This window comes from Phascolarctos cinereus, unplaced genomic scaffold (genome assembly GCF_003287225.1).
Source record: "Phascolarctos cinereus isolate Bilbo 61053 unplaced genomic scaffold, phaCin_HiC Scaffold_4;HRSCAF=312, whole genome shotgun sequence".
NCBI classification, from domain to species: Eukaryota; Metazoa; Chordata; class Mammalia; order Diprotodontia; family Phascolarctidae; genus Phascolarctos; species Phascolarctos cinereus.
This window is the reverse complement of record NW_027555847.1, coordinates 9,399,204-9,423,408: the sequence shown is the minus strand read 5'-3', so window position 1 is coordinate 9,423,408 and position 24,205 is coordinate 9,399,204. Positions and strand designations below refer to the sequence as shown.

At 42.7% G+C, this 24,205-nt stretch overlaps 1 protein-coding gene across 2 annotated transcripts in view; it reads right to left on the bottom strand.

Moving 5' to 3' along the window:
- Positions 1–24,205, bottom strand: part of VPS41 (VPS41 subunit of HOPS complex) — a 183,511-nt gene that overhangs the window by 133,542 nt on the left and 25,764 nt on the right. For both annotated transcript variants that reach the window (XM_020964498.2, XM_078152047.1), the window contains exons 3-4: positions 9,673–9,780; positions 1,237–1,314 (exon numbers count right to left, since the gene is read on the bottom strand). In XM_020964498.2, the coding sequence (XP_020820157.1) occupies positions 1,237–1,314; positions 9,673–9,780 (186 nt within the window). The remainder of the gene's footprint in view (positions 1–1,236; positions 1,315–9,672; positions 9,781–24,205) is intronic.

Here is a 24,205-nt window from a genome sequence, read left to right as displayed (position 1 = left end):
ACAAGTCAGGGAAACAATGCCCAGGTCACTGAAAATACCTGGGAAAAGTACTTATACACCATTCTGCATTAAGAGGGGAAGGAAAATGCCAGCTTCTAACTGGCTCATGTTTAAGTGGGTCAACATCACTACAAATATAGCACCACCCAAACTCCCTCCCTGGGCTCTCCCTCCCACATTTTGGTATCAATCCCACAATGTGGTTTTTCAAAACCGAAATGAATCTCCCCCCAATGTCAGCTTTAGAACACGCAGCCCAACTGACAATCTGTGCCAATGTCTCCAACACATCCCCTGGCCAGTGCTGACGCTACACTCCAAAGAGGAATGCTGGCCCATAAGGACAAGTATTTATTTCACAAGCCAGTATTTTCAAAATACCCACACACACTCACGTATACATGTAAGTTTTTCATACTGTCAAGGTGCATCTAAAGATAGCAGAATACAGCTCTGAGTTCAGCATTTCATTCACCTAAATGATTCCAAGAACCACAGTATAATACAAGCCTGGCGCTTCTCCTTCAATCAATACAATCCCCTAAGAGTCCCAGCTTACAAACATACACATAAAATATTAGCTTTATATATTTGGAGTAGAGAAACTGAACTAGCAAGGTAATCAATCAATTTTCAATTACATTTGGCATCTCGATAAGATGATAGGGCATGCACTAACCACTGACAATAGGGAGCTAATGAATTAGGATGTTATGAATCCCTTGAAGTATGTAAATCAGGACTGTTATTTTCTAGCCGAAATGCAGGATGTTTCTTCTTTTAATAATTTATCTAGACAATATGTGCTTGTATATTCACACACACACACACACACACACACACACACACACACAAACACACACACACACACAAGACAACTGAAAGCAAAGTCTAATTAAAGCCAAAGAGTTGACTTTGCATTAAGGTATTTCAATGGGATTCAATGTAAATAGCCCCTGTTTGTATATGTCTACAGAAAAGTTATTTAAGATAACTGGGAGAGAGAGAATTCCCTCTTCACTTAACTCCATACAAATAAGACTTCAGCATCCCTTATAAGAAAAGTGGGTATGCATTTATAGTACATAGAAATCGTGGCTAAAATCCATTTCTTTAAGTGATCCAGACTGAAGTTCAAAATACACTTGTACAAAACTGGGATTTTAAAGCTTTACTATCCTTTGATTTACACTATCAAGTTTAGCACATGAATGGTTATCCATACTGCATACTTACAATGTCAAACTTCTGAGTGATATTTCCTTGGACGTCGAGCAAATAAACCTTGCCATAATGTGTGCCCAGTGCCAAAAACTGTAAGAAGAACAGAAAGGTCAATTAATCAACACAGGATTAACACACATTAAGTAAGCCAGTTTTGAAAGCCAAGCTACTTAATGGGTGAATGATTAGCAATGTGTCAAACAAATGCACAATTTGGACCAGGGTGGTTTTAGCTTCTCTGAAATGACAGAACAGAGCTAGAAGCTCCTATTATTGGGACAGTGCAAGCTGACTGTCAGGATGAGTCACGAGGACCCTCATCTACTGACACCTAATGGGATGTCTGTAGTCGGCACACAATGCCTGATGGTCTGTGGCAGCAAATTAAAAATGCAGTGTGAAAGAAGGCAGGGAGCCCTACACACACAAAAACAATCACATAAAAGGATAATGGCCAAGACTGTTACAAAATATTTACTTAAGAGTCATACATTCGAGGTCTGGGCAGCCACTTAAGAGAAAGCTGAAAAAAACCCAAGCTTTTCTTGGATCATTTTTCTACAGCTCACCCCCCCCCCCCGGAAATTGAAGATCAAAAGAATCACAGATAAGATTTTTTGAGTCAGTTGTCATTAGAGTACAACTCAGAAAGTCAGTCTGGAAGGCTCTGGGTAAATCTCCACTTTCTACTTACAATGCAAGGTCTTTGTGCATCACAAAATTACTGTAGTAGAATACATACATTTGGCATGTACAGAAGGCAAGGAGAGGCAAGCATGCCACAGGGACTTGCCCTCCATGAACTAACCCTAAGTCAACCAGAAGAAACTTCAGGACTGCTTGGAATACACCAGAGAACTCAACACCTTTTTCTTTTTCTCAGCATTCTGTCAATGGTCTCAGCCCCTAAATTCTTAGTATTTCACTGCATGTAAGCATGCTTCATTGCAACCTATAATGAAATGCTCAAATTTACAGGCACTGCTAAGCGTGTCAGTCAAGCAGCTCAATCTTTAAAAAATAACCTTACAGAAAGTCAAGGTTTAAAAGGATTTATCAAAATGGAATTGCTTAAAATGAAATTTCAGCTTGGGCACTTAAAATATGAAGCTCCACTAAAGAGGAGTCAAGAAAAAAAAAAAAAGGAAAAGATGGGGTTCATTAGAAATTCATCCCTTGCAATGCCTTTCACTCCTGCAAGGTTGCCTTTTTTCAGGAAGAAAAAAGTCCCCCGGGTACAAAAATCAATACTGGTTAATAAAACATCAGGTGTGCAGACATAACTAGGTATGACTATTCCAGTGCACAAGGCCTGCTTGAATGCACCAGGTGTCATGACGATTAGTCATCCAGTGCAGACAGCAAGCCTGGTGAAAATATGATGCCTTAGCACTTGGGGGCCGATGGGGGAGAGCATTCCACTGGGGCAGGAATCTAAAGATTTAAACCAGACTCGGATGGTCACTACAAAGCCCAATTAATCCTCATCAGAATATACCCTGATGATACTCAGCTTAAAAGTCTGAAAGATTTCACGATGCCACTTTGACAGCGTCTGCACCAACAAAGAGCAACCTGTCTTAACAGCCAAAGGAAACCCTACCTTCATTTTGAGGCCCCCACAGAGGAAAAACCTTGCTTTCTCAAATGCCACTATACTCCAGGCATGGAACACTACTGCATCTCCCTACAAATATTCCTTGTTTTGCTTTGGAAAAAAAACAGAAAACAAAAAAAACCCTTGGGTACATAAACAGCTTTGCTACATCACCCTCCCACATCTCAGCTAACTAATGATTTTTGTGCTTCCACTGTTCTGTGGGCCTCCTAAAAACTAAAAAATAAATTCTTCCTTAATTTCCAAAATCATGTTTGTTTGAATTTTGAATAATAAAATAAAAACGACACAACCTACTTTCATTCCAACGGGCTCCAATCTGAAACACTGTATAATGCGTTTAAAGGACAAATTAACTAGAAAGCCCTTTGGAAACATCTAGAAAACACCCCAGACCGAGTCTGATCAGGGAATCCGAGAGAAGACTCACAGTGAGTCATTTTTCTAGCTCGGGCTGATACAGGCAACCAGACAGGTATACAGCCAGAAAAGGTCGCTTGGGGCATTCAAGCATACAAAGAGGCTGGGAACCAGGTCAAGAAAAGGGCCCTAATCCAAAAGAGAGGGGCTTAAGCTAGGGCAGGTACAGGAAAAGCTACCAACTGACAGCTCACAGATACAGGGCTGACTGAGGAATGGACCTGAGTGGACCTGGAGCTGGCCTGCATCTACAAGGTAAGACAGGGTCAGGGACCCTATGCTGGGCACCAAGAAAGGAGCAAGCTCTGAACAAACCCCAGAGAAAGACTAGTGAGCTTGGCAGGAACCCCAGAACAGAGAAGAACCCTGCAGCCCTTCTGAACCAGCAGAGCATTCCACCTGTTTGACAGCTGCCGAGTCTACTGAAACTCCGACTGGAGCAAGCTCACAGGCATGAGGCTTAGACCCAAACACTCAGGTCGTGAACTGGAAGAGCTCAAACACGAAGGGCAGAAATCAGACTCTGCTCTAAATCAAACCACTTTAGGAATGCTGGAAGCTTGCAGGTTCCCAGCTGACTTGTTCCCTGAGATCCTGGAAGAACATAACACTCAACAACCCCAAAAAGCATCAGGAGGACCAGCCCAGATATCTACCCCAACCCTAAAAGCATACAAGCTGTAACATGAAGTCTGAAGTAGGCTAGAAGAATGAACAAACTAGAAAACAAAAAAAGAACTCTACCATAAAAGCTATGCTGACACAAATGCTCAAGACAAACTCAAAAAAGAATGGCTCCAAATATCTACAAACAAAGCCTCAAAGAGGGTCACAGAGCTCAAAACCCAAATTCAACTAGAACTCCAAGAAGAGATGAAGTAAAAGTCGTCTGAGTTGTCTGTTTTTTGCTTAGTTAAAAATGTTTCCATAAATGAAATGATAGTAATAGTGGAAGAAATTGGAAAAGAAATGAGAGCTACAGAAGAAAAAGCTAGAAAGGGAACTAACAGCTTGGAACAAGAAATACAAAAACCTTTCTCAAGAAAAAACTCCCTGAAAATTATAATACCCCAAATAGAAGAAAATGACTCCATCAGACAACAGGAATTATTAAAACAAAGTAAAAAAAAAAGTTTGAACAAACAGAAGACGTAAGGCATCTAACTGCAAAAACAACTGCCCTGGAAAATATAGCCAGTAGAGATAATTTAAGAATCATTAGATTACATAAAAGTCATGATGAAATAAAGAGCCTAGACAACTTATTTGAAGAAATCATCAATAGAAAACTACTAAAACAGCTTAGAACTAGATAGCAAAGTAGAAGTAGAAAGAATTCACTGCTCACCATCTGAAAGAAACCTCAAAATAAAAACTCTCAGAATATTATAGACAAAATCCAAAGCTTCCATGTCTAAACTAAACTAAAAATCCAAACAACCAGAAAGAAGTCAAGTACCGAGGAGTCACAGTCAGGATCACAACTGACTTGGCAGCCAAACACAATAAAGGAGTGGAAAGCTTGGAAGATGCCATTCCAGAAGGCAAAGGATATAAGCTTACAACCAAGAACAATCTACCCAGAAAAACTGAGTATAATCCTAAATGGAAAAAAGCGGACCTTTAACGAAATAGAAGACTTCCAGGAATTCCTGATGAAAAGACCACAGCTGAGTAAAAACTTTGAAGTGCAAACATTAAGAGGCAAGAGGAATATTAAAAAGTAAATATGGGTGAACAATCATAAAGGACTCACGAAAAACAAATTGTCTACATTCTAATATGGGGAGATGGTACATGTCCCCTCAGGACCTTCATCATTATCATCATCATCATCAAGAATCACAAAGGTTATCTAATTAGACAGAGGGCCTGGGAATTTTCTATTATGTTTTAATAATCTTAAAAGAATGGAAAGGGAAGGTAAGAAGAATACTTTGGGGTATGGAAAAAACGTTAATTGAGAAACACAAGTAAAAGTCTACGAAATCAAGGAAAAGGGGTAGGGGGGAGCAAGTGACACTTGAACTTCACTCTCATTTGGACTGATCAAAGGAGGGGAAAATAACACACATGGCTGGTTAAAGAATTACATTTAATTTCAAAAGGGAAAACTGGGAAATGAGAAAAGGGAGAGGAGGGAATAAAAGGGAGGGTATATTAAGGATTAGTCCAAAACAAAACAAACTCTAAGGGCATGCAAATGTATTTACAGCAGTTCCTTTTGTGGTTGTAAAGAATTGGAAAATGAGGTTGTACCCACCAATTGGGGAATGGTAGAACAAGTTATGGTATATAAATGTAGTGGAATACTGTTGTGCTGTAAGAACGATGAAGGGGATTGTCTGAGAAAAATCCGAGAAGACTTGTATGAACCAGTTCTGAGTGAGGTGAACAGAAGAGTTTATTTAGTGACAACAATACTGTAAAGAAAAATAATTGTGAAAAGCTTGGAAACTGATCAACACAATAATCAACTCAGATTCCAGATGAAACATGCTACCCACATCCTGAGAGGGAGGTGATAAGACTCAGATATAGAATGAGACATATTTTTTCTAGGACAAGATTAATGTGAGAATTTGTTTTGTGTGATCATATGTGTTTTTAACAGGGGTTTTAATTTTCTTTCTTTCTAAATTAGGTTTCTCCACTAAATTGGTGGAGGGAGATAAGAGGTTAAGATAGAGCGTTACTGACTGAAAAATAATAAAATTTAATTTTAAAAGTATATATTAAATCTAACAGGAAAACAAGCAAGGACAGGGAATTGGGGAAGATAAGAAGATAAAAGTGACGAGGGAACAGCTATAAGCAAAACAAATTTCTTGATCTTGAAGGACTAAAAGGAAAAACAGAAAAGCAAAGACCTAAAATCTGAGGGAGTGTCCATCAACTGGCAAAGGGCTGAACAAACTGGCGTACAAAAGTAACAGAATACCATTGCACTGTCAGAAATGATGAAAGAAAGAGATGATTTCAGAGAATCCTGAGTACATGGATCCCCATGGTATGAACAGGAATTAAGTCAACAGCAGAACAATTTACACAAGGACAATATTGTAAATAAAAGCAACTATGAAAGACCTGGCAACTTTGATCAGAGCCATGGTCAAAGCAACGGCCCACCGCGTCTTCAGTGGACAGATAATCAAGCACGCTGCCCACCTCCTGGTAGACAGGTAACAGACTTCAAGAGGAGATGGGGACAGATGCTGCTGGACGTGGCCACTGTGTGAATTAGTCTGGCCTTTCTAAGCTTCTCTGTGACAACACAGTGGGTGTGTTTGGGTTTGCTTTGTTTTTCTCTCCATTTTTAATGGGAGATGGGAAGGTTGGGAGAAAGAGGTTGAAAATCAGTGATGTTGCCTTCCACCTCCAAAGAGGGCATTTTTAAAAATACCCAAAAAAGAAACAGAAGGAAGAACAGATAAGCAGAGTAGTTTTGAAAGTAATGTGGAATTATATACTGGAAAAGAAAGTGGTATGTGACACAGGGTTCACTTTTATATACAATCCTCTTTATGTTTTCCTTTTTTCCCCCCACATACACAGAAAAGTTCTTTATTTTTGGTATCAGAATTCAAAAGAAAATATAAAAACTTTTGATAAGGCATTTCTTTTGTTTGAGAATTATCTATTAACATTTGGGTTGAGATATATCATTGCCCTAACTTTTAGATGAGTAACAGTCAGAGCCCTCCAATCAATATAACTTTATAAAAGTGAGTAATGATACCTATAGAAACATCTAACTAAATATTATTGATGAATGTCATTCTCTTTTATCCCTTGATATTTTCATTTACATTTTTTTTCTCAACAACAAATAACAAAGATGGGCATTTTCATATAAATTCAAATAGACAACTGTAAATCTTCATGCTGGGTTTTCTCCTCCCTCCAAGTAAACACATGCGACCTGTTACTTTCAAAACTGGCCTGCTTGCACGTATCACCTAAGGTTTTCTAATTGCTTAAAAAGCAAAATTTACAATGCAATAATTAAAATGGTCGACACATAAAGGAATCCGCAACATTCAATTGTTGTAGCAAAATCTAAAATCTAACTTACTTCACTTCAATCCTCTCTCAATTCTTAAAATGTTCCGTGCTTTCACTATTATGATAGCTTCTCTCTTTGCTTAATCTTTAGAGGCAATTCAAACCATTAACAGCAAATGGAGGAGGGCCAGCTGGGGAGGTGGTGAGCATCACAGGATTATCTATCAGAGAAGCTAACTGGACAGCTCCAAAGTCCCAGACAGACCACCTCCTCCAACCTTATTTTACAAATGAGAAGGTGGAATGACTTGTCCCAGGTCCCATAGGCGGAGATGGCAGCAGGATCAACATCCTGGTCCTCGGACTCTACAGCCGGGGCTAGCCATAGTGCCACACCACTACACAGGAAGCTCATTTTTGGCCACATACTCTGGGAGCTGCCAGCCCACCATCCAGAGATGGAGATGTCCAGGGCTCAGGTAGAGGGGGCCTAGAGTTCAATGGAACAACGGGGCTGAGGATCTAGAACAGAGCCGGCTGCACGGTGCCTGGTACTTGGCGGACCCTTAATAAAAGCTTGCTGATCAATGGGCTATTCTCCACACAAGTGGGGATTGAACCCATGGAACAGATGAGATTTTCAAGGGCAAGAGAAAGAAGGTCGAGGATGGAGCCTTGAGGGACACCCCACACAGAAGGGAAGGGAGCCTTGGAAGGAGACCAAGACACAACAGTCACCCAGACAGGAAGGGAACCAGGAGAGGGCTATTAACTGATGAATTAATATGACTTAGTTGGCTCCTCTTGAGATTAGAAAAGCCTTAGTTATTGGACAAGATATAGAGGCAGCCAGATGACACAGTGGATCGGGTGCTGGGCCTGGAATCAGGAAGACGTGAGTTCAAATCCAACCTCAGACATTTACTAGCCACGAGATCCTAGGCAAGCCATTTATCCTCTATCAGTTTCAGTTTCCTCAACTGTAAAATGGAGATAATAAAAGCACATAAAGAACAAATGAGAACATATTTATAAAGTGCTGAGTGCAGTGCCTGGCACACAGGAGGTGTTCAGTATTTGCTTTCTTTTCATATGAGATGCGAATATCCAATTCTTCCAAATCCAACCCACAGCCTCTTTTTTTACTGCCTGGAAGCTAAGCATGGTTTTTAAATTTATAATAAAGTTTTACTATATTTAAGAAATCTAAGGGGCAGCTAGGTGGTGCAGCGGATAGAGCACCGGCCCTGAAGTCAGGAGGACCTGAGTTCAAATCCGGCCTCAGACCAAACACTTGACACTCACTAGCTGTATGACCTTGGGCAAGTTACTTAACCCCAACTGCCTCACTAAAAAAAAATAAAAAAGAAAAAAAGAAAGAAATCTAAGAATCATTCTTGACTCCACAGTACCAGACCAGGTGGTGGGCTACGGCTCTCAGGTTCGCCAACCTCCTGCTCTATACCATTCTTTGATATAATGAAGTTTATTCTGAGTGACTCTGCTATGGACAAGTAAATAATAACTGTGAATGATGCCCAGTTCAAGGGACACATTTTGTTTTTAAATGAAGAGATCCAGACTGAGTTTATCACTGCTAATACTGACATCTATCAGACACTGTCAAAGATCTCCAATTTCATTAGTGGTGGGACTCTCACTGTCGAGGCGTGGCCCCAACTTGATCCCCAGACTCATGAAATCAGAGATCTCTGAGAGGGCTGGGCATACGTTCTTAATTAAACTGGTCGAGTGATTCAGTCGGCTCAATTGCTTTGTCATCTCCAAACCAACAATCTGGCACGTTTACCAGACTACACAAGCCTGTTTAGCAGTGCTCTGTCTCAGCTGAACACTCAATAGGTGTTATTTTCCAACCCTTTCTTAGGTAATGACTGGAGAGAGAGAAAGAGAGAAAGAGAGAGAGAGAGAGAGAGAGAGAGAGAGAGAGAGAGAGAGAGAGAGAGAGAGAGTGTGCGTGTGTGTGTGTGTGTGTGTGTGTGTTTGGATCTGTGATTTCACCAGTTTAAGGAATGCCCAGTGTGGCAACTTCCTTCACCAAGGCAGATCTCCCATTTATGGTCACAGAGGGATGCTGGGGCCCCAGAGTGCCTCAATCACTTTTTTAGTCACAGTCAGTATCTAAAGCAACTCCACCCACTTAGCTACAGGGCTTTTCAATTCCTAGATGACTGTTTGATTGACCCCTCTACTTTGGAAAGCAAACACTATCTTGATAAGGCAAAAATCATCATAACAATAAGCTAATAAGCCATTCACAGCTATCATCATTCAGCAGACTTCCTGGGATTATGCCCCAAGACCCAATGTGTGGAGAAGTGGGGGAGATCCTGCACAAGAAATCCCAAGAGCTGATGCCATCAGGCTGCAGGAGAGACTGATACCTTCTCATGCACCGTCATACAGCTGGCGGCATCTTTCTGTAGAATTTCAGTCACCCCATTGGAAAGTCGTTCATATCTCAGTTTGGGCTCCTCTTCACTTTCTTCTTCCTATGAAAGAAAGAGACAAAACAGCCACCATCACATCTCGACCGTGAGTAACCTTGAAGGAGCCAAGTCCACACCATGGAGGACACACAAAAAGGGAGCCATCTCACAGGGGCTCTGCCTGCACAGACACCCACATCCCACTATGTCAATCTGCTATATATGTTCACATCAAAAAATCATAATGTGACAGGACACTGAACAGCCTGCAACAAGGTAAAGAATGGATAGGGGAGAAAAAGTTTATTAAACAAAATTATCCATTAAAAAATAATAAATGCACCAACATGGCAGGTGACGGATGTCTCTATGATGTGCCTACTCAGGCCTGTTTCATGGACCAGACACGACCTCGCATGTCCATAGTGTCTTGCCTGGTCTCTGGCCCCTAGTAAGTGTTCTCTTCCTTCACAATCTGTCTTAGATTTCTTCATCTGAGGATCCCTCCAACTGAATGAATGGAAGCTCCTTGAGGGCAGGGACTGTTTAACTTGGGGATTCATATCCCCAACACTTAACCTAGTCCCTAGCACTATGTTGGGACTTAATAAATGTTTCCTAAATTAGATAGAACTTACAGCTCCAAATGGAAAGGGGCAAATGCACAGAAAACCCAAGATCTCAGTGTACAGCTTCAACTCCAGGCTGAGACAAAGCCTTCGATTTCAGAGATGAGTGTCACTGGCAGCCCCCGATGCCCTCTCTCCTCGCCTCAAAAGCCATTCACCACCCAAGCTCATCTCACTTAAGGTTCAATGCAACCCCACGAAGCTGGCAGGACAGCTCTTTCGGTCCTATTTTACATGTGAGAAAGCAAAGGATCTGAAAAAAATCAGGCAGCTCCTTCCCTGAGGAGTCACTTCCAGATGCCCCTTTGGCTTGGGGGCCCAAGCAAAGCTCACCAGAACAGGAATGAACACAAATCCTTTCCAAGTTTATTTTTTAAAATTTATTTTACTTTTAATTTATGGAATAAAACAAGCATTTCCAAAACACTGTATAATAAAAGAAAAAAGGATGATTGCACATGAAAGTGCAAATCTATTATGTACAACTTGCAATAGCAAGTTTTAAATATACAACAAAAATAATAACATCCAACAGAAATATATTTAACAAATGCTTATTGACTGAATGAGCAACGACACCAGAGCATTTTAAAATACAGAAGAAATCAAAGGCATGCTGCAGAAACAGGAGCACAGACAGTGAGCGCTTTGAAAGCACATGGAAGGCCGGCAGCTTTGAGAAAGCCAAATAGGCACATCTATGGAGATGTGTGCATGTGTATGTGCATACACACCCAGAGAAACACACATTTGTGATTAATGTAGCAACACGGGCAGCTTCTCTTGATCAAACCTAAACTAATAGGGTGGATACTACTATGGAATTTAAAAAACACTGAACACCCACTAGATGCCAGGCACTATGCTGGGCCCTGACAAAAATAAAACCGCCCCTGCCCTCAAGGGGCTTCCAGTCTGCTGTGGATGTCGTGGAAGGAGGATGAGAGTGCACAACATAGAAGCAAAATGCAGAACATGTCCAAAGTAAAGATAAGGTTCTTCAGAGAAAGGAGAGCATCTAGCAGCTGAGGGGGATTCTGGAGAGGAGGCACAGAGGCTGCAGCTCGTGAGCCCATCTTTGAAAGGAGCTCGCAAGGGGAAGAGGTTGCCCCACGGCAGAAGTACATTGCTGGCATCATTTAAACTTAGGACAAAAAGAGGCCAGGCCAGCCCAACAACAGAAGACACTCCAAGACCGATGATGGATCAGGTGACAGACAGGTCATGTGGCACACATGGGTTTTGCTGATTTTTCGCGATCAGCCTAGTGAACTGCATGGAAACCACGCCTCAGAGTCAAGACGGATTCTAGTCTCCTCTGAGGCATCAAGACCAAGGGACTTCCCAGTGTCCTGTTCACAGCCAGAAGACGATGCCAGAAGTTGCCAACCAGTTACTGATCTGATCTGCTAGAGGGTTTTCCTCACCAGGACATCACCACATCACTGAAATCATGGACCAGGAAAAAAGACGCTTTTTGGAGTGCTCCATCCTGTGGCCACACAACAGCAGCTCACAGCTCCAGCCACCATGGATCACAATGTCCTCTGGCCAGCCTCTCCTGGGGACAAAAGGTAAGCAAATGGGCTGAGAAGGCCTCGAGGAACGGGAATCCCATCACCAGGAAATTCCAGGTAGCAGGAGCCAGCAACTGGGGCAGGAACTAAAAAAACAGCACAGGACAGAGTAATGCAGCAACCCTGGAGGATAAGGATGCCTTTGGATGTCCACATATCCAGCTCACAACTAGTTCAAAGCAGCATGGATTTGTGTGAGTCTATTTGACATAAAAACAGACAGTTAAAAATACTGGTAATTTTAGAAATTAGGTTACGTGACAGTCCAAAAGCAAACCTAAGGTGAAATATGGAAGAACCAGTGCAATATGCAATGTATTCCACTTCAGTCTCAATTCTTTTTAAAAAAATATGCAAATCTCTGAAGCTGGAGAATCCCAAGTCAAAAGAGTCAAAGTGTTCTGACCAATGTGCATCTCTGAACTATGGAACCTCTGCTTTCTGCCTGGTTAGCTGATGGAGAACCTTGCCTCAAATCTTACTGAAAAAAGCAGAGCTCCCTTTTCTCCCCATCTCTTCTCCTGTCCCCAGCCCCAGATGAGGAAAAGGCCCTTCTCCTCGCTAAGGCTAACCCCTCTACATACACAAGTGGTCCCCGGGCCTCCACCTCCCTCCGGCAGATTTCACCCACTTTCTCGCTTACTTTCAGTCTCTTCCTGTCAGCTGGCTAGTAGCTTACAAACACAGCCATGTCTCTCACATCCTGGAAAGATCAACCCTACCCCCGGCTATCTTCCCCCGCATCTCTCCTCCCTCTCGTGACTAGCCTCCTAGGAGAAAGCTCTACAGTCACAGGGCCTCCACCTTCCTTTTCCTCACTCTCTTCAGCTCTCTGGCCTGCTTCCCACCTCACCATCCAACCAAAATGGCCCTGACACCACTCAAGATGTCTTCACTGCCACGTGCACTGGCCTTTTCGGACGTCTGCAGACCATGACACTACTGGGCATCCTCTTCTCTCCAGATGACCATAACCCTGGATGTCCCACAGAGCACTGCGCTGTCCCTCGTCCCTTCTCCTCCTATACTATTTCACTTGGTGATCTCCTGAGCTCCTACGGCTCTGTGCGCCTCCAACCTCACATCTCCAAACGTCCACTGGACACCCTGAACTGGATTCCTATAGACATCTTCAACTTAACATGGACCAAACTGAGCTCACTGTTCCCCCCCAACCCTGCCCTCTTCCTAACTTCCCTGTTAGTAACGAGAGTCTTACCATCCTCCCAGGCATGCAGGCTCTCGAGCTAGGTGTCACCTCCCACCCCTCACTCTCTCTCACCCCACAGGGCTGACCTTTCGTCAAAGCCTGTGGATTTGACCTCCATTAACATGCCTCACATACGCCCCCTTCTCTGCTCTGACACTGCCACAGCCTGGCGCAGGCCCTCATCACCTCATGCCCAGATTATGGCAGCAGCCTGCTGGGGGGTCTGCCTGCCTCAGGTATCTCCTCTCCAATCCATTCCGCTGCCCTCGAGTGCAGGTCCAACCATGGTGCCCCCTACTCCATAAACTCCAGTGGCTCCCTCTCACCTCCAGGATCACATACGTCATCCTCTGGTTAGCGTTCGAAGCCCCCTGCCCACTTTTCCAGTCTCCCTCCTCCCATTATGTGCCCTGTGATCCAGTCACTCTAGCCTCCTCACTATTTCCAACACATCCCCTCCCTCTCCTGAGTCTGGGCATTTTTTCTGCCTGTCCCCTATGCCTGGGATGCCCTCCCTCCTCCTATCCACCTCCTGACTTCCCTCAAGTCCCAGCTAAAATCCTGCCTTCCATAAGAAGCCTTTCCTAAGCCTTCCCATGACTTCCTAGTACCTTGCTCTGCTATTTCTAGTTTATCCAATGTATACAGCCTGTTTGTACACAGCTGTTTGCATGTTATCTCCCACCTTAGATTGTGAGCTCCTCAAGAGTAAGCTCTGTCTTTTGGTCTGGCACGTAGCAGGCACTTAATAAACGTTTATTGACTGACCACTAATTGACACAAGTAATAATGAAAATGGCTTCCATATTTGAGAGTGCTGGACTTAGAATCAGGAGAGATCAGGTTCAAGTCCCAACAATACAACCCTAGGCAGGTACTGACCCAAGCCTCGGTTTCTTCATCTTTGTATAATGCAGAAGCAGGTCACCATCTTTCAACCCCCAAATCTGCATATATTCACCTAGCGCCTACTCTCTAAAAGGCCAGAGCTTCCATATTCTACCACCTACAAGTGATTTCCTGAGAGTGATAAAAAGAAACAAAAACTCAGTTGTCAACAGCCAATGACATAATTATCTTCCGTATCAAAAAAAGGTGCCTTTAAAGCAATCTTCTAGCAAACCTTTTCCTCACAAGTCAAAAGGTGATAATGTCAATTTTTACATTAATCAACTAATTAACTATTCCCTGAAGAGGCAAAAATGTTTTTCAAAACAACAGAATAAACAATTTCTGTTTGTCTTTTGCAGGCAATGAATACAGCAACATTATAAAATTTACATTTAATGTTGCATGGATGACTCAGGCATTCTGAAATGTGTTAAATAAAAATTGAATTTCTGGCAGTTCTTTTATGTAATCAAATGCCACATGTTGCTGAAGCCTGGACAGACAATGTGCAGCCAATGTGAAGAGTTAATTCAAGTCTCTTGCCTATTTTGCATAAAAGCCCTCATCCACATCCACGGCCCATTAGATAAAGTTACTGTAAATAAGTTTAGCCTGCCTTATTCATGAGTTAAAAAGGAAGTCATTTCTCTCCCACATACATATAAGAAAACATATACTTTCCAAACTCAGTGCACTGAAGCATTCTTGTCAGGCTTCAGGAACAGAAATAAAATGAAAACTTTAAGATTAGGCACCTGATGCAGCATTTCATGTTTTTCTGACAGGTATCTTTTATGTTAAGTTAAAAGTGATTTTTTTTTTGCTTTTTTTCCCTTCCTATAAACAAAGAAAAACGAAAAGGATTTATAAAAATCCATTTCACTGAGCTTCTAATGCTGTAGAGTCTAGATAACATTTTAAGGAAAAATAGCAAAACACCAAGGGGATTTAATATACTTGAATTTCACTTTAATTTAAAAAAAAAATAAAATAAAAGAAAGCTTTCATGCAGCTTGAACTAAGGTAAACACAACCCAGTGTTAATAAAAAGTAAATCAATAATTTTTGTTAAATTTTAATAATCTTGCAAACCTACAAATAAAACCATCAGTAGCTTGCGTTGAAATGACAGTTAGCTGCGTTTCTATGACAACCTGGTGGAATAGTACAAGTCCTGACTTGCAGCTAAGCTAAGATATGAACAGAGTGACATTTACCCCATACAAGGAAACTCACAGCTTTCCTTTAACCAAAAAAAAAAAAATCAATTTCTCAACTACCATGGATTTTTACTAAGTGTAGAGATAGCACTTTTAATTAAACAGAAGCCCTTCAAACTCCCCTATAGGACTCTAGAACGCCATTTTAAAGTAAATTTTATATTATTTGTACTAAGGATGCTGAGTTTTCACATTTAAAAGAAAAGTCGCTTTGGGGGGATGACAAATAGACGTACTTCCTATCAGAGTTTATCAAATTTCTGCCAGAAATGCCACTAAGTACTTTGTACCGACTTGTATCATATGGGAGATTTTCCTGAAAGAAATCAGGCTATACCATGTTGATTTGAATTTAGCCAAAATGGTATATCGCCTTCTACTTTCCAGGCTACACAAATCATTTATTTAAAATCCATCTGGACCACTTGCTTCTCTGGAGTATGTAACAACAATGCCATAAATAGGCTTCTACAATCTAGTTTTACAACTGCCTCTGAATTTTCTCAGCATCCTTCACAAAGTGATATATACTGCATGGAATGCCACTAAACTTGCTGTAATTCAAGGGGAGAATTAGAATGTCTTTCATTTGAATTCTTGAAGCCAAAAGGAAAGAGCCTTCCTTCACCATTCCTTCCTTATAGAGGATGAGAACCCCCTTGGGACCCTCACTCTTTTTCAAAATCTGAGCCCATTATCCAAAGAAAAAGCCCACGATGCTTTGGGGGTAAAAATGCTGACAAAGATGAACCTGAGCAGTAGAATGCCCATGTCAAGATCATCTGGAAGAGCTTGCCCCCCATCTCCGGAGATGTCTTAATTACAGTGTGACCCTGTCATGCACTTTCTTTTGTTCCAGTTATGGATGAATACATCAAGCTACTCCAATATTCCAAGAATGGGTGAGGGCCTCGGGCCGCGCAGCCTTTCTAGAGCCACCAATCAGAACCACTTCTCCGGACTGCAGAGGCACAGCCTACAGAAAGGGGGGTCACGAGGATGATCTGGGACCTCAGCCAGGAGGGCAGATGGGAGTGCATTCAGGCCTCCTCATCTGCACCACTCTTGTCCTTGCGCTCCTGGCCTTCAAGACCAAAAGCCTCCTACGCATCCAATGGGAATTAGCTGGCTGGCCACCTGACTTCAGGACACTCTGCTCCTCTCAGATGCCCCACAAGTGCTGGGGCTTCTCCCCAAGTACTTTTCTCTGAAGAACTTTCTTCTCAGAGGTTCTCTGACAACTCTCAGAAAATAAAATGTACAAATAATGAAGGTGCACCATCTTTCACAACCTTTATTGAATTTAACTGAATTAGCCCTAGCTTTACCTACCCAACAAACTCCATGGCTCTCTACTGCCTCTAGGACTATGTCTGGCAGTCAGAACCAGACGATGCCAGATTTAGAGGTGGAATGGACCTTATAGACCACCAAGTCCAAGGGCCTCAGTTTACAGGTGAGGAGCCTGACACAAAGAGACCTTCTGTGACTTGCCAGGCCTACACAGCTCTTGAGAGTCTGAGGCAGAATCTGAACTCTGGTCTTTGTGATTCCCCAGGCTTTAATCACCATACCACCTAAATGCCTCCAATTTAAACCTCTTCAAACCTAGTCCCTCCCCTGCACTGCTCCTCCCTTTCTGGTCTTCTTAGTACCTTCTAGTAAGTAAAGAGCCAGAACCTTGAGGCACCCCTCCAAAGGGGTGAACATTCACTGGCATAAGGACCTGGCTATCAACTGTGCTCTGCAAATGAACGGGGCCCATCAAAAGTTTCCTCAGTGATAGAAAAGTCCAAAAGAGAGAGAGGAAGAGGGAATCCAACATGCCAGCTGCTGAAGACCCTTGTAAGAGAAGACAGCAGCAGGAGAAAGGGGCCAGGGGCTTCTGGGCAGACCAAGCTCAGATGCCCACTGGGAGCTAAGCTTCACCAGAAGGGCACAGACAGTCAGAGAATTTGCTTTAGGAAAACCGAGCAGGACGGTGAGAAGAGAGCAAATAAGCCCAGACTTTCAGAAGAAAGCCCCACCAAAAACTCCAGTGTGTTAAGTGGTCATCTGAAGAACATCAAAAGCTTAGGAGATTGCTCTCTAGAGGCTGGCTGGGAAAGAGCCTTCTTCACCCAGAAAGCTCAGATAAAAGCATCTTTCGAGAAGGTCCCAGCCACTAGAATCAGGAAGGAGGGTGAAGAAAGCACCTGCAAGGGCCTTCCAGGTGAAACACATCAAAGGAACATTGTCCAGAGAACAGGTACCTTCTTCATATACCACTAACCCTCCCACTGCCTTACACCTGGAGAGAGGGTTAGGAAGCAGGCCTTATAAAGGGCTAAGGAATCTGAGAGTCTTTTAAAATTGTCTCTCTAACCCTAATCCTCCCCCAACTGAACAAAAAGAAAAAGCAAGCCCTCTAAACGAATGCACGCAGTCAGGCAAAACAAACTTCTACACTGGCTACATCCAAGGATAGAGCCCTTGGAACCCTAACACTGTGAAGTCCTGCCTGGAGCAAGGGAGCAGCACCTTTCATCTCTGACCCTCTGGACCTGACTTCTCAAGCATTTCAAAGTTGTTTTTCTTAGAAATACTGGGGTTCTATACACAATTCTCCCAGCTCTGCTACTTTCACTGCGCATCTGCACATATGGGTGTTCCTAGTTTTCTTTCAAACTGTCCAGTCCTTTTCCTCTTTCTTTCATTTCTTTGGGTTAAAGGCCTCAAAGCAAAGGACACATGCACAGTTCAGTATGACCTTCCAGAAGGGCAGGACCAAGGCCCCAACAGCTCCACCAGCAGCGCATTAATGTGCTCATTTTCATCACTCACACTCCTTGTCTGTCACCTTTGCCAATCTGAGGGGTGTGAGAGGAAAACCTCCAACTGCTTTAACCTGCATTTCTCATTGTTTTGCTAAGTCTGTTGACAGTTTATATTTCTTACTTTTAAACTACCTGTTTATACCCTTTGGTCATTTATCAGTGGGGGACTGGTTTTCCTCCTTGTAAATTTGAATCAGTTCCTCATACAGGACATTCCAAGATTGGAATAATCTTAAGCAATCAAAGCTTAAAACTGTGCTAAGACTTTGGGATGTCCTCTATATCTTGGATCTGAAATCTCTTTCAGAAAAACTTGCTGAAAGATTTTTTTCCCCCAGTTACCTGTTTCCCTTCCAATTTTAATAGCATTGGTTTTGCCTGTGCAAAATTATATAATTAAATTATATAATCAATTACATAATTTATATATTCAATGTATTTCATATACATATTGTATACTATACCACCATAGCATATATACTTTATAATACATAACATATATACATATATTTTTTTTATATAATTAAATTATATAATCAAAATTTCTACTTTAGGCTGAGATTTTCTTATGCCCACTCGTCCCTACTGGCATCACCTGGCCTACAGTAGGGCTGCTCTGCTCCTCCCAAGTACGGTTCAAGAAAGAAAAGATGACTTTCACAGTAAGGTGGGGTGTGGATTGCGTGATGACCTCCTGACAGCTTGGTTCCCTGTCTGTCCTCAGGTCCAGGCCACCGCTTCCTCAGCCAGGTCAGGCCACTCAAGCTCTGGGTGACAGAGGGTACAGGAGGACAGACAGGCTCTGTAGGCTCCTAAAGGAGATGCATCATGGAGGCTGGACCCCCCACAAGCTCCAGATCTGCACCAAGGCCAAGGGTGCAAGGGAGTAGAGGTGCTTCCCTTGACCCTGACGCAGCCAGAAGCGCCAGGGCTCAGAGCACCAGGCCTGGTGTCAGGAAGCCCTGGCTTCAAATGCAGCCTCAGACACTTAACTAGCTCAGTGACCCTGGGCAAGTCACTTCATTTCTGTCTGCCTCAGTTTCAGATTATGTTTGTAAAAGCACTTAGCACAGTACCTGGCACAGAGCAGGCACTGAATAAATGCTTGTCTTCTCCCTTCCCTCTTGTGATCTGTGTTACCAGCTGGGTGCTTGAGCTGCCGAGGCTGAGGTGTGCCCGCTGTGGTGAGCCCCTGTGAGGTGAGGCCAACATGCTGCCCCCCGAGGGCCAAGCCAGCCCAGGCAAGGAGATGAAGCGGGATTGGGCCATGAGTGATCTGTGTGCTGCTAGCCTGGCCCCAACAAGGAAACCAAGTCACCCCACCACCACCACCACCAAAAAAGGGGATTCTTTCCTTTTACAAAAGGATGTGTTTCAGAATGCTTTTTAACTACTATGATGAGGGCCTAGAAAAGAGTAAAAACTATAAAGGTCTAACTTCAGAAAGTACCTAGGAAATGAAGAAATGAATGTTTCTAAAATCATGCCACAAATTGGTGGGAACACAACTTGATTTTTGGTCCCACTTCTCAGGACACAGCTACTGCATAAAACAAGCTATGCCTTCCTGACACTGGAACAGGAGAAGACACAGCAGAATCACAGAAACGGAGTCTGGAAGGACCTCAGTGACCGGTTAGCATGGCCCATTTGTGAAAAGCATCCGGCCCCATGGTAACCTGATGGAGGGACCTGAGCCTTGTCCAGAGGGAGCTGTTCCATCTCTGCAATGACTGAGTGTGACGATCAGTTCTAGGTGCGACCTGACAAAAAATGCTGTTTCCAAGTGTTTTACAGCACCAAGCTTCTGGGGAAAGCGGGTTGGGGGTGGGGGGATGGGAGAGGGAGAAAGGGAAGGGGAGAGACAGAGAGTAAGAGAGACAGAGAGACAGACAGGTGGAAGACCAATCAATAGATAGATCGACAGACAGACGAATGTTTTTCAAAAATGGCAGCAAATTAATAGGTTGGAGAAAAAAAAAACAAGATGTTTGAACACCTAAAATAAACTGATTCAAGGCAAGTGGCCCAAATTCAACAAAAGGGGAGAAATTCTCCTACGTAAATGTGATGGTTAAGACTCCCTCTGAGCAAAGAACTGGAAAGACAGTAGTTTAAGCCTCGATTGGGAAACGACTAAACAAACTGGTATGTGAATGTAATGGAATATTATGATGTCATAAGGAATTACAAACATCATGGAGAAAATGGGAAAGATCTGTATAAACCAATAATGGAGGGAAATGTGCAGAACAGGAGAGTAATCTTACACGACAACCACGGTGATACAAAGAAGAACAATTTTAAAAGACTGCCAGGCTCTCAGGGGGACAGCAGCCAGTCTAAACTCCCAAGGAGTGCCGGGAAAACAAGCCTCCTCCCTCGGGCAACGGTGGGGGGAACAGTCAACAGGGAGTAGTGACATACCATCAATAAAACCGTTTGGTTGGTTTTTTTTATCACACAGAAGGGGGTACAACCAGAATGACTAGTGTGTCAAATTTAAGCTAATTCATTAAAACTCATGCAACAGTTCATGGTTTCATACACAATCTTTTTTATTCTTTCTACATTGAAGCATTCAGGTTTGATGACTGTTAAACTCATAATAAAAATTTTAACAACCAAATCAAGCACTCAGGTTACACAAGCTTCTGAAGACAAAAAGGCCCTGCTGAGAACAAATCAACAGCTGTCCCGGTGTTGTTCAGACACCCCAACACCGCAGAAACGAGAGAGCACAGAACGAAGGGACTGCCCCGGCCGTCTTCTGGCTCTCGAACAATCTCGAGTCTGGCTTCTCCTGAGCCACTGGCATTCTCTCCACCAGGAGCGGGGTCCACAGCCCATCCTGTGGCCTGTGGCCTGTATCTCTGGCAGGCTGCCCCACTCTCAGCACTTCCACAGCAAAAGGAAGCAACGTTCATCTCTTTTTGCCTGCTGCGCCCTCCTCCTTCTGCTTTAGCACACGTGAATACAATAAATGTCTCTGCAAGCTTTTTCATTTAGTCAGCTAGCACTGCTTCCTGTATGCTCTGGTGGCAGACAAAGTAAATTCAAGTCTACAGTAATGCAATAACTCATTTCCAGGTCCTGGAAGTTACTTGTTAGGTCTCTTGGCTATTAACCAGAGTAGTTTTGAAAGCAGCACAGGTAACTTCTGTTCCCAGGATGGTGCCTCCTCTAAATATCCGATTCCTCTGGTATTGGGCCAGAACGGTTTGCTTTGATGCTAACTGCAGTATTTCAAAGAACCATTCACTGCACCTACATGGGCACTCTCTCCATGAACTGAGATCAACCCTATACCATGCCAGGAGATTTCCAGAGTTTGGCCCCAAAACATTCATCCCCAGTAGTACATCCCCAGATCTACCCATTCAAACTTAGCTAGGTTAATTCTTGGACAACATAAATACACAATAAATCCAGCCGCAGGCCTATGCTCAAAGCCTTTGCCAGACTCTATGTTATTGTTACTGAATTTGAGAATGCAGTCACCACTAGACCAATATATTTTCTTTTTAAAACAGAATTTTTAAAAATTCATACACTAGAAAGTGAAAATGTTTCCAAAATGCATTATCAAGTACCATGTTATCACAGGTTTTCCTAGACTAAAATTAATCCAAGGAGTTAGTAATTTTAAAAAGAAAATTGTATTGCAGCTAGTTCATCAATAAGAAAGAAAACTGGACAAGAGAAGAGACTATGAAGCTATTACCCTAGAAAACCTGAAGGAGATATGGGAGGCAAAAAAGGGCTGAGTGTAACCAGGGTCCTCTCTGGTACGGGACAATTCATGCCGGGAAAGGAGATGGAAGGAAACATTCTGGCCCTCCTTTGTGGCCTCAGGACCCATGGACTGAAGAAGAAAGTAAATCCTTAATAAAAGGATTTGTTCTGTAAAACTTGGATTCAGTCAAGGCCATACCCAAGGACCTAGAGGCCTTAGGTTCCCCATCCCTAGATAGCTTTCAGTAAATTATGTGAGAGTAAAAGATGGGGGGGTCTGGTATTAAAAAAAAAAATCCAAAAATCTCTCTGTTCCCTCCTCATATTTTTTTCAAGGATATTCATATGAATGTATGCCCAGATCTTTTGGAGATAAGAAAGTAAGCTGGGATCAAAATTAATAATAGGTTAGAATAAAAAAGAGAGAATATATGAAATTTAAGAAGGTAACTTTAACCTGACCTATTTAAATGAGTTGTTAACACTGATGAGAAATGGATAAAGGAACTGACACCAACAGTCGACCACCACTTTTTAGGAAGGTTTAATTTCTATAAACGGAGCAACAGGAGACCAAGAACCCAGACAACACCTCAGGTAGCAAATATACAATCTCCTTGCCAAGGCAAGACCTATGGCAACCGTGGCAACATCAGTTTATAGTATAAACTCATTTGTAAAATCTAACAAAGGTGGATGATAGAGGATTATGAGAAGCATCACCTCATGTAACTGCAAGAAACATTAGAAAGAAATAAGTTAAGAGAAAGCTTGACAAAAAAGCCAGCTGTGCAAAATCATTCCAAGGGTCCTGAAAGATGCAACTGGAAGGAGAATGCCAAACAAGTCAAAAAATGGAAAATATCTGTCAAGATTTCTAGTGACAAAAGATCTTCTCCATAAATAGCGGCAGTGCAGCACTGGAGTCCTAGATGTGCTCCATGAGGAAACAGAAATGGCATTAAAGAAAACAAGGATGCAAAGAGCAGCTGAATGAGACGGAGGAATTCCACTCCAGACAGAACATAATTGTGAATGCTCTGAGGGAACAATTCTCAAGAAAAATAAAAGAAGATAACAAATGCTTGGGGGATGGGAACCACAGACCTTATTATTACCAGAAAAAAAAAAAAGGAAAAAAACCATCAATAACTAATGGCCTATATGCCTGTTTTCCCATCCTCATACATTCTTTATGAAAATAATCGATGTCTGCATCCCAAGTGTCTCTGACGAAAGCCAGAGAAGAGAACAAGCATGCCTTCGCAAACAGTATTTCAGAGCAGCCCACATCTTTCATCACAAAAATGACAGAAATGGCAGCACCTAGCGCAGTGTCCTGTCTTAAATGCTTGTTGGGCTGGACTGGATGGACCAGTCCTCCATGGTGAAGGCCGCACTGCCACTGCTGCCTTATCCTCCAAGGAGAAGAACCCAAAGCGCCATGAGTGAAATATGCCACCAAGGAGTCAGTGCCTCACATGACCCTCACTTCAAAGGCTTCCTGAACTACCTCCAAACCCCCTTCCCAAGAAGGGAGAAAGGAGGGAACTCTGAGGGGAAGAGAGGAAGTGAAAGAACTGGGCTGGCAAGAAGGGGTGGGTGAGGTACGATGAAAACATATGATAACATGGGAGGCTTGAGTGGAAGGCAGAAAATGCTCAAGCAGAAGCAAGAAGCACACAACTGAGACCAGGAAGGGAACTGGGAGCTCATTTGCTCCAATGCTCTCATGAATGATGAGTGGTACAAATGACATTTACATACAAAGCTATTTTGTTGAGGTTTTGTTCCTGATAAAAACAATATCGATAATATCATGGCATTAAAAAGCTTACAGCACAATTTTTTCAAAAAAATGTCTTCTCTTTGAAAATAAGTTCACTGTAAGTTTGCTCAATGGAGGATGGTGGTTGTGAGTTCCCTGAAGCGGGAAGTCTTCAAGAGGAGACTCAATGATCACTGGCCAGGGAGCTGTAGAGACAGAGCTTCTGCTTGGGACTACAGTCAGACAAGATGACTTCCAAAGTCCTTCCCAGCTCTAAATCCTAAATTCCTCATGATTATCCAGCAAGGCAAGAAAACGCTCTACAGAAGCAGGGACAGACATGGGCCTGATGACTTCAATGGAGTTGGGATATCCCTCTACCAACGCAAATCACTACTTCTTCGGCAAATGAGCATCTGAAAGGGATCCCAAAGCACTGGGACAGAGGCACTTGCCCAAAATCCCACGATCAGAATGAATCCAAGGTGAGACTTAAAGTCAGGTCTCCCTGACACAGAGGCCGGGTCTTTATCCACTCCACCAAACTGCTCCTCCATCATTTATCAGTATACTGTATTACACAGTTAAGACTTCCTGAAAGACACTGACTAGCTTCATCTCTTCTGTACTGGAAATACCTGG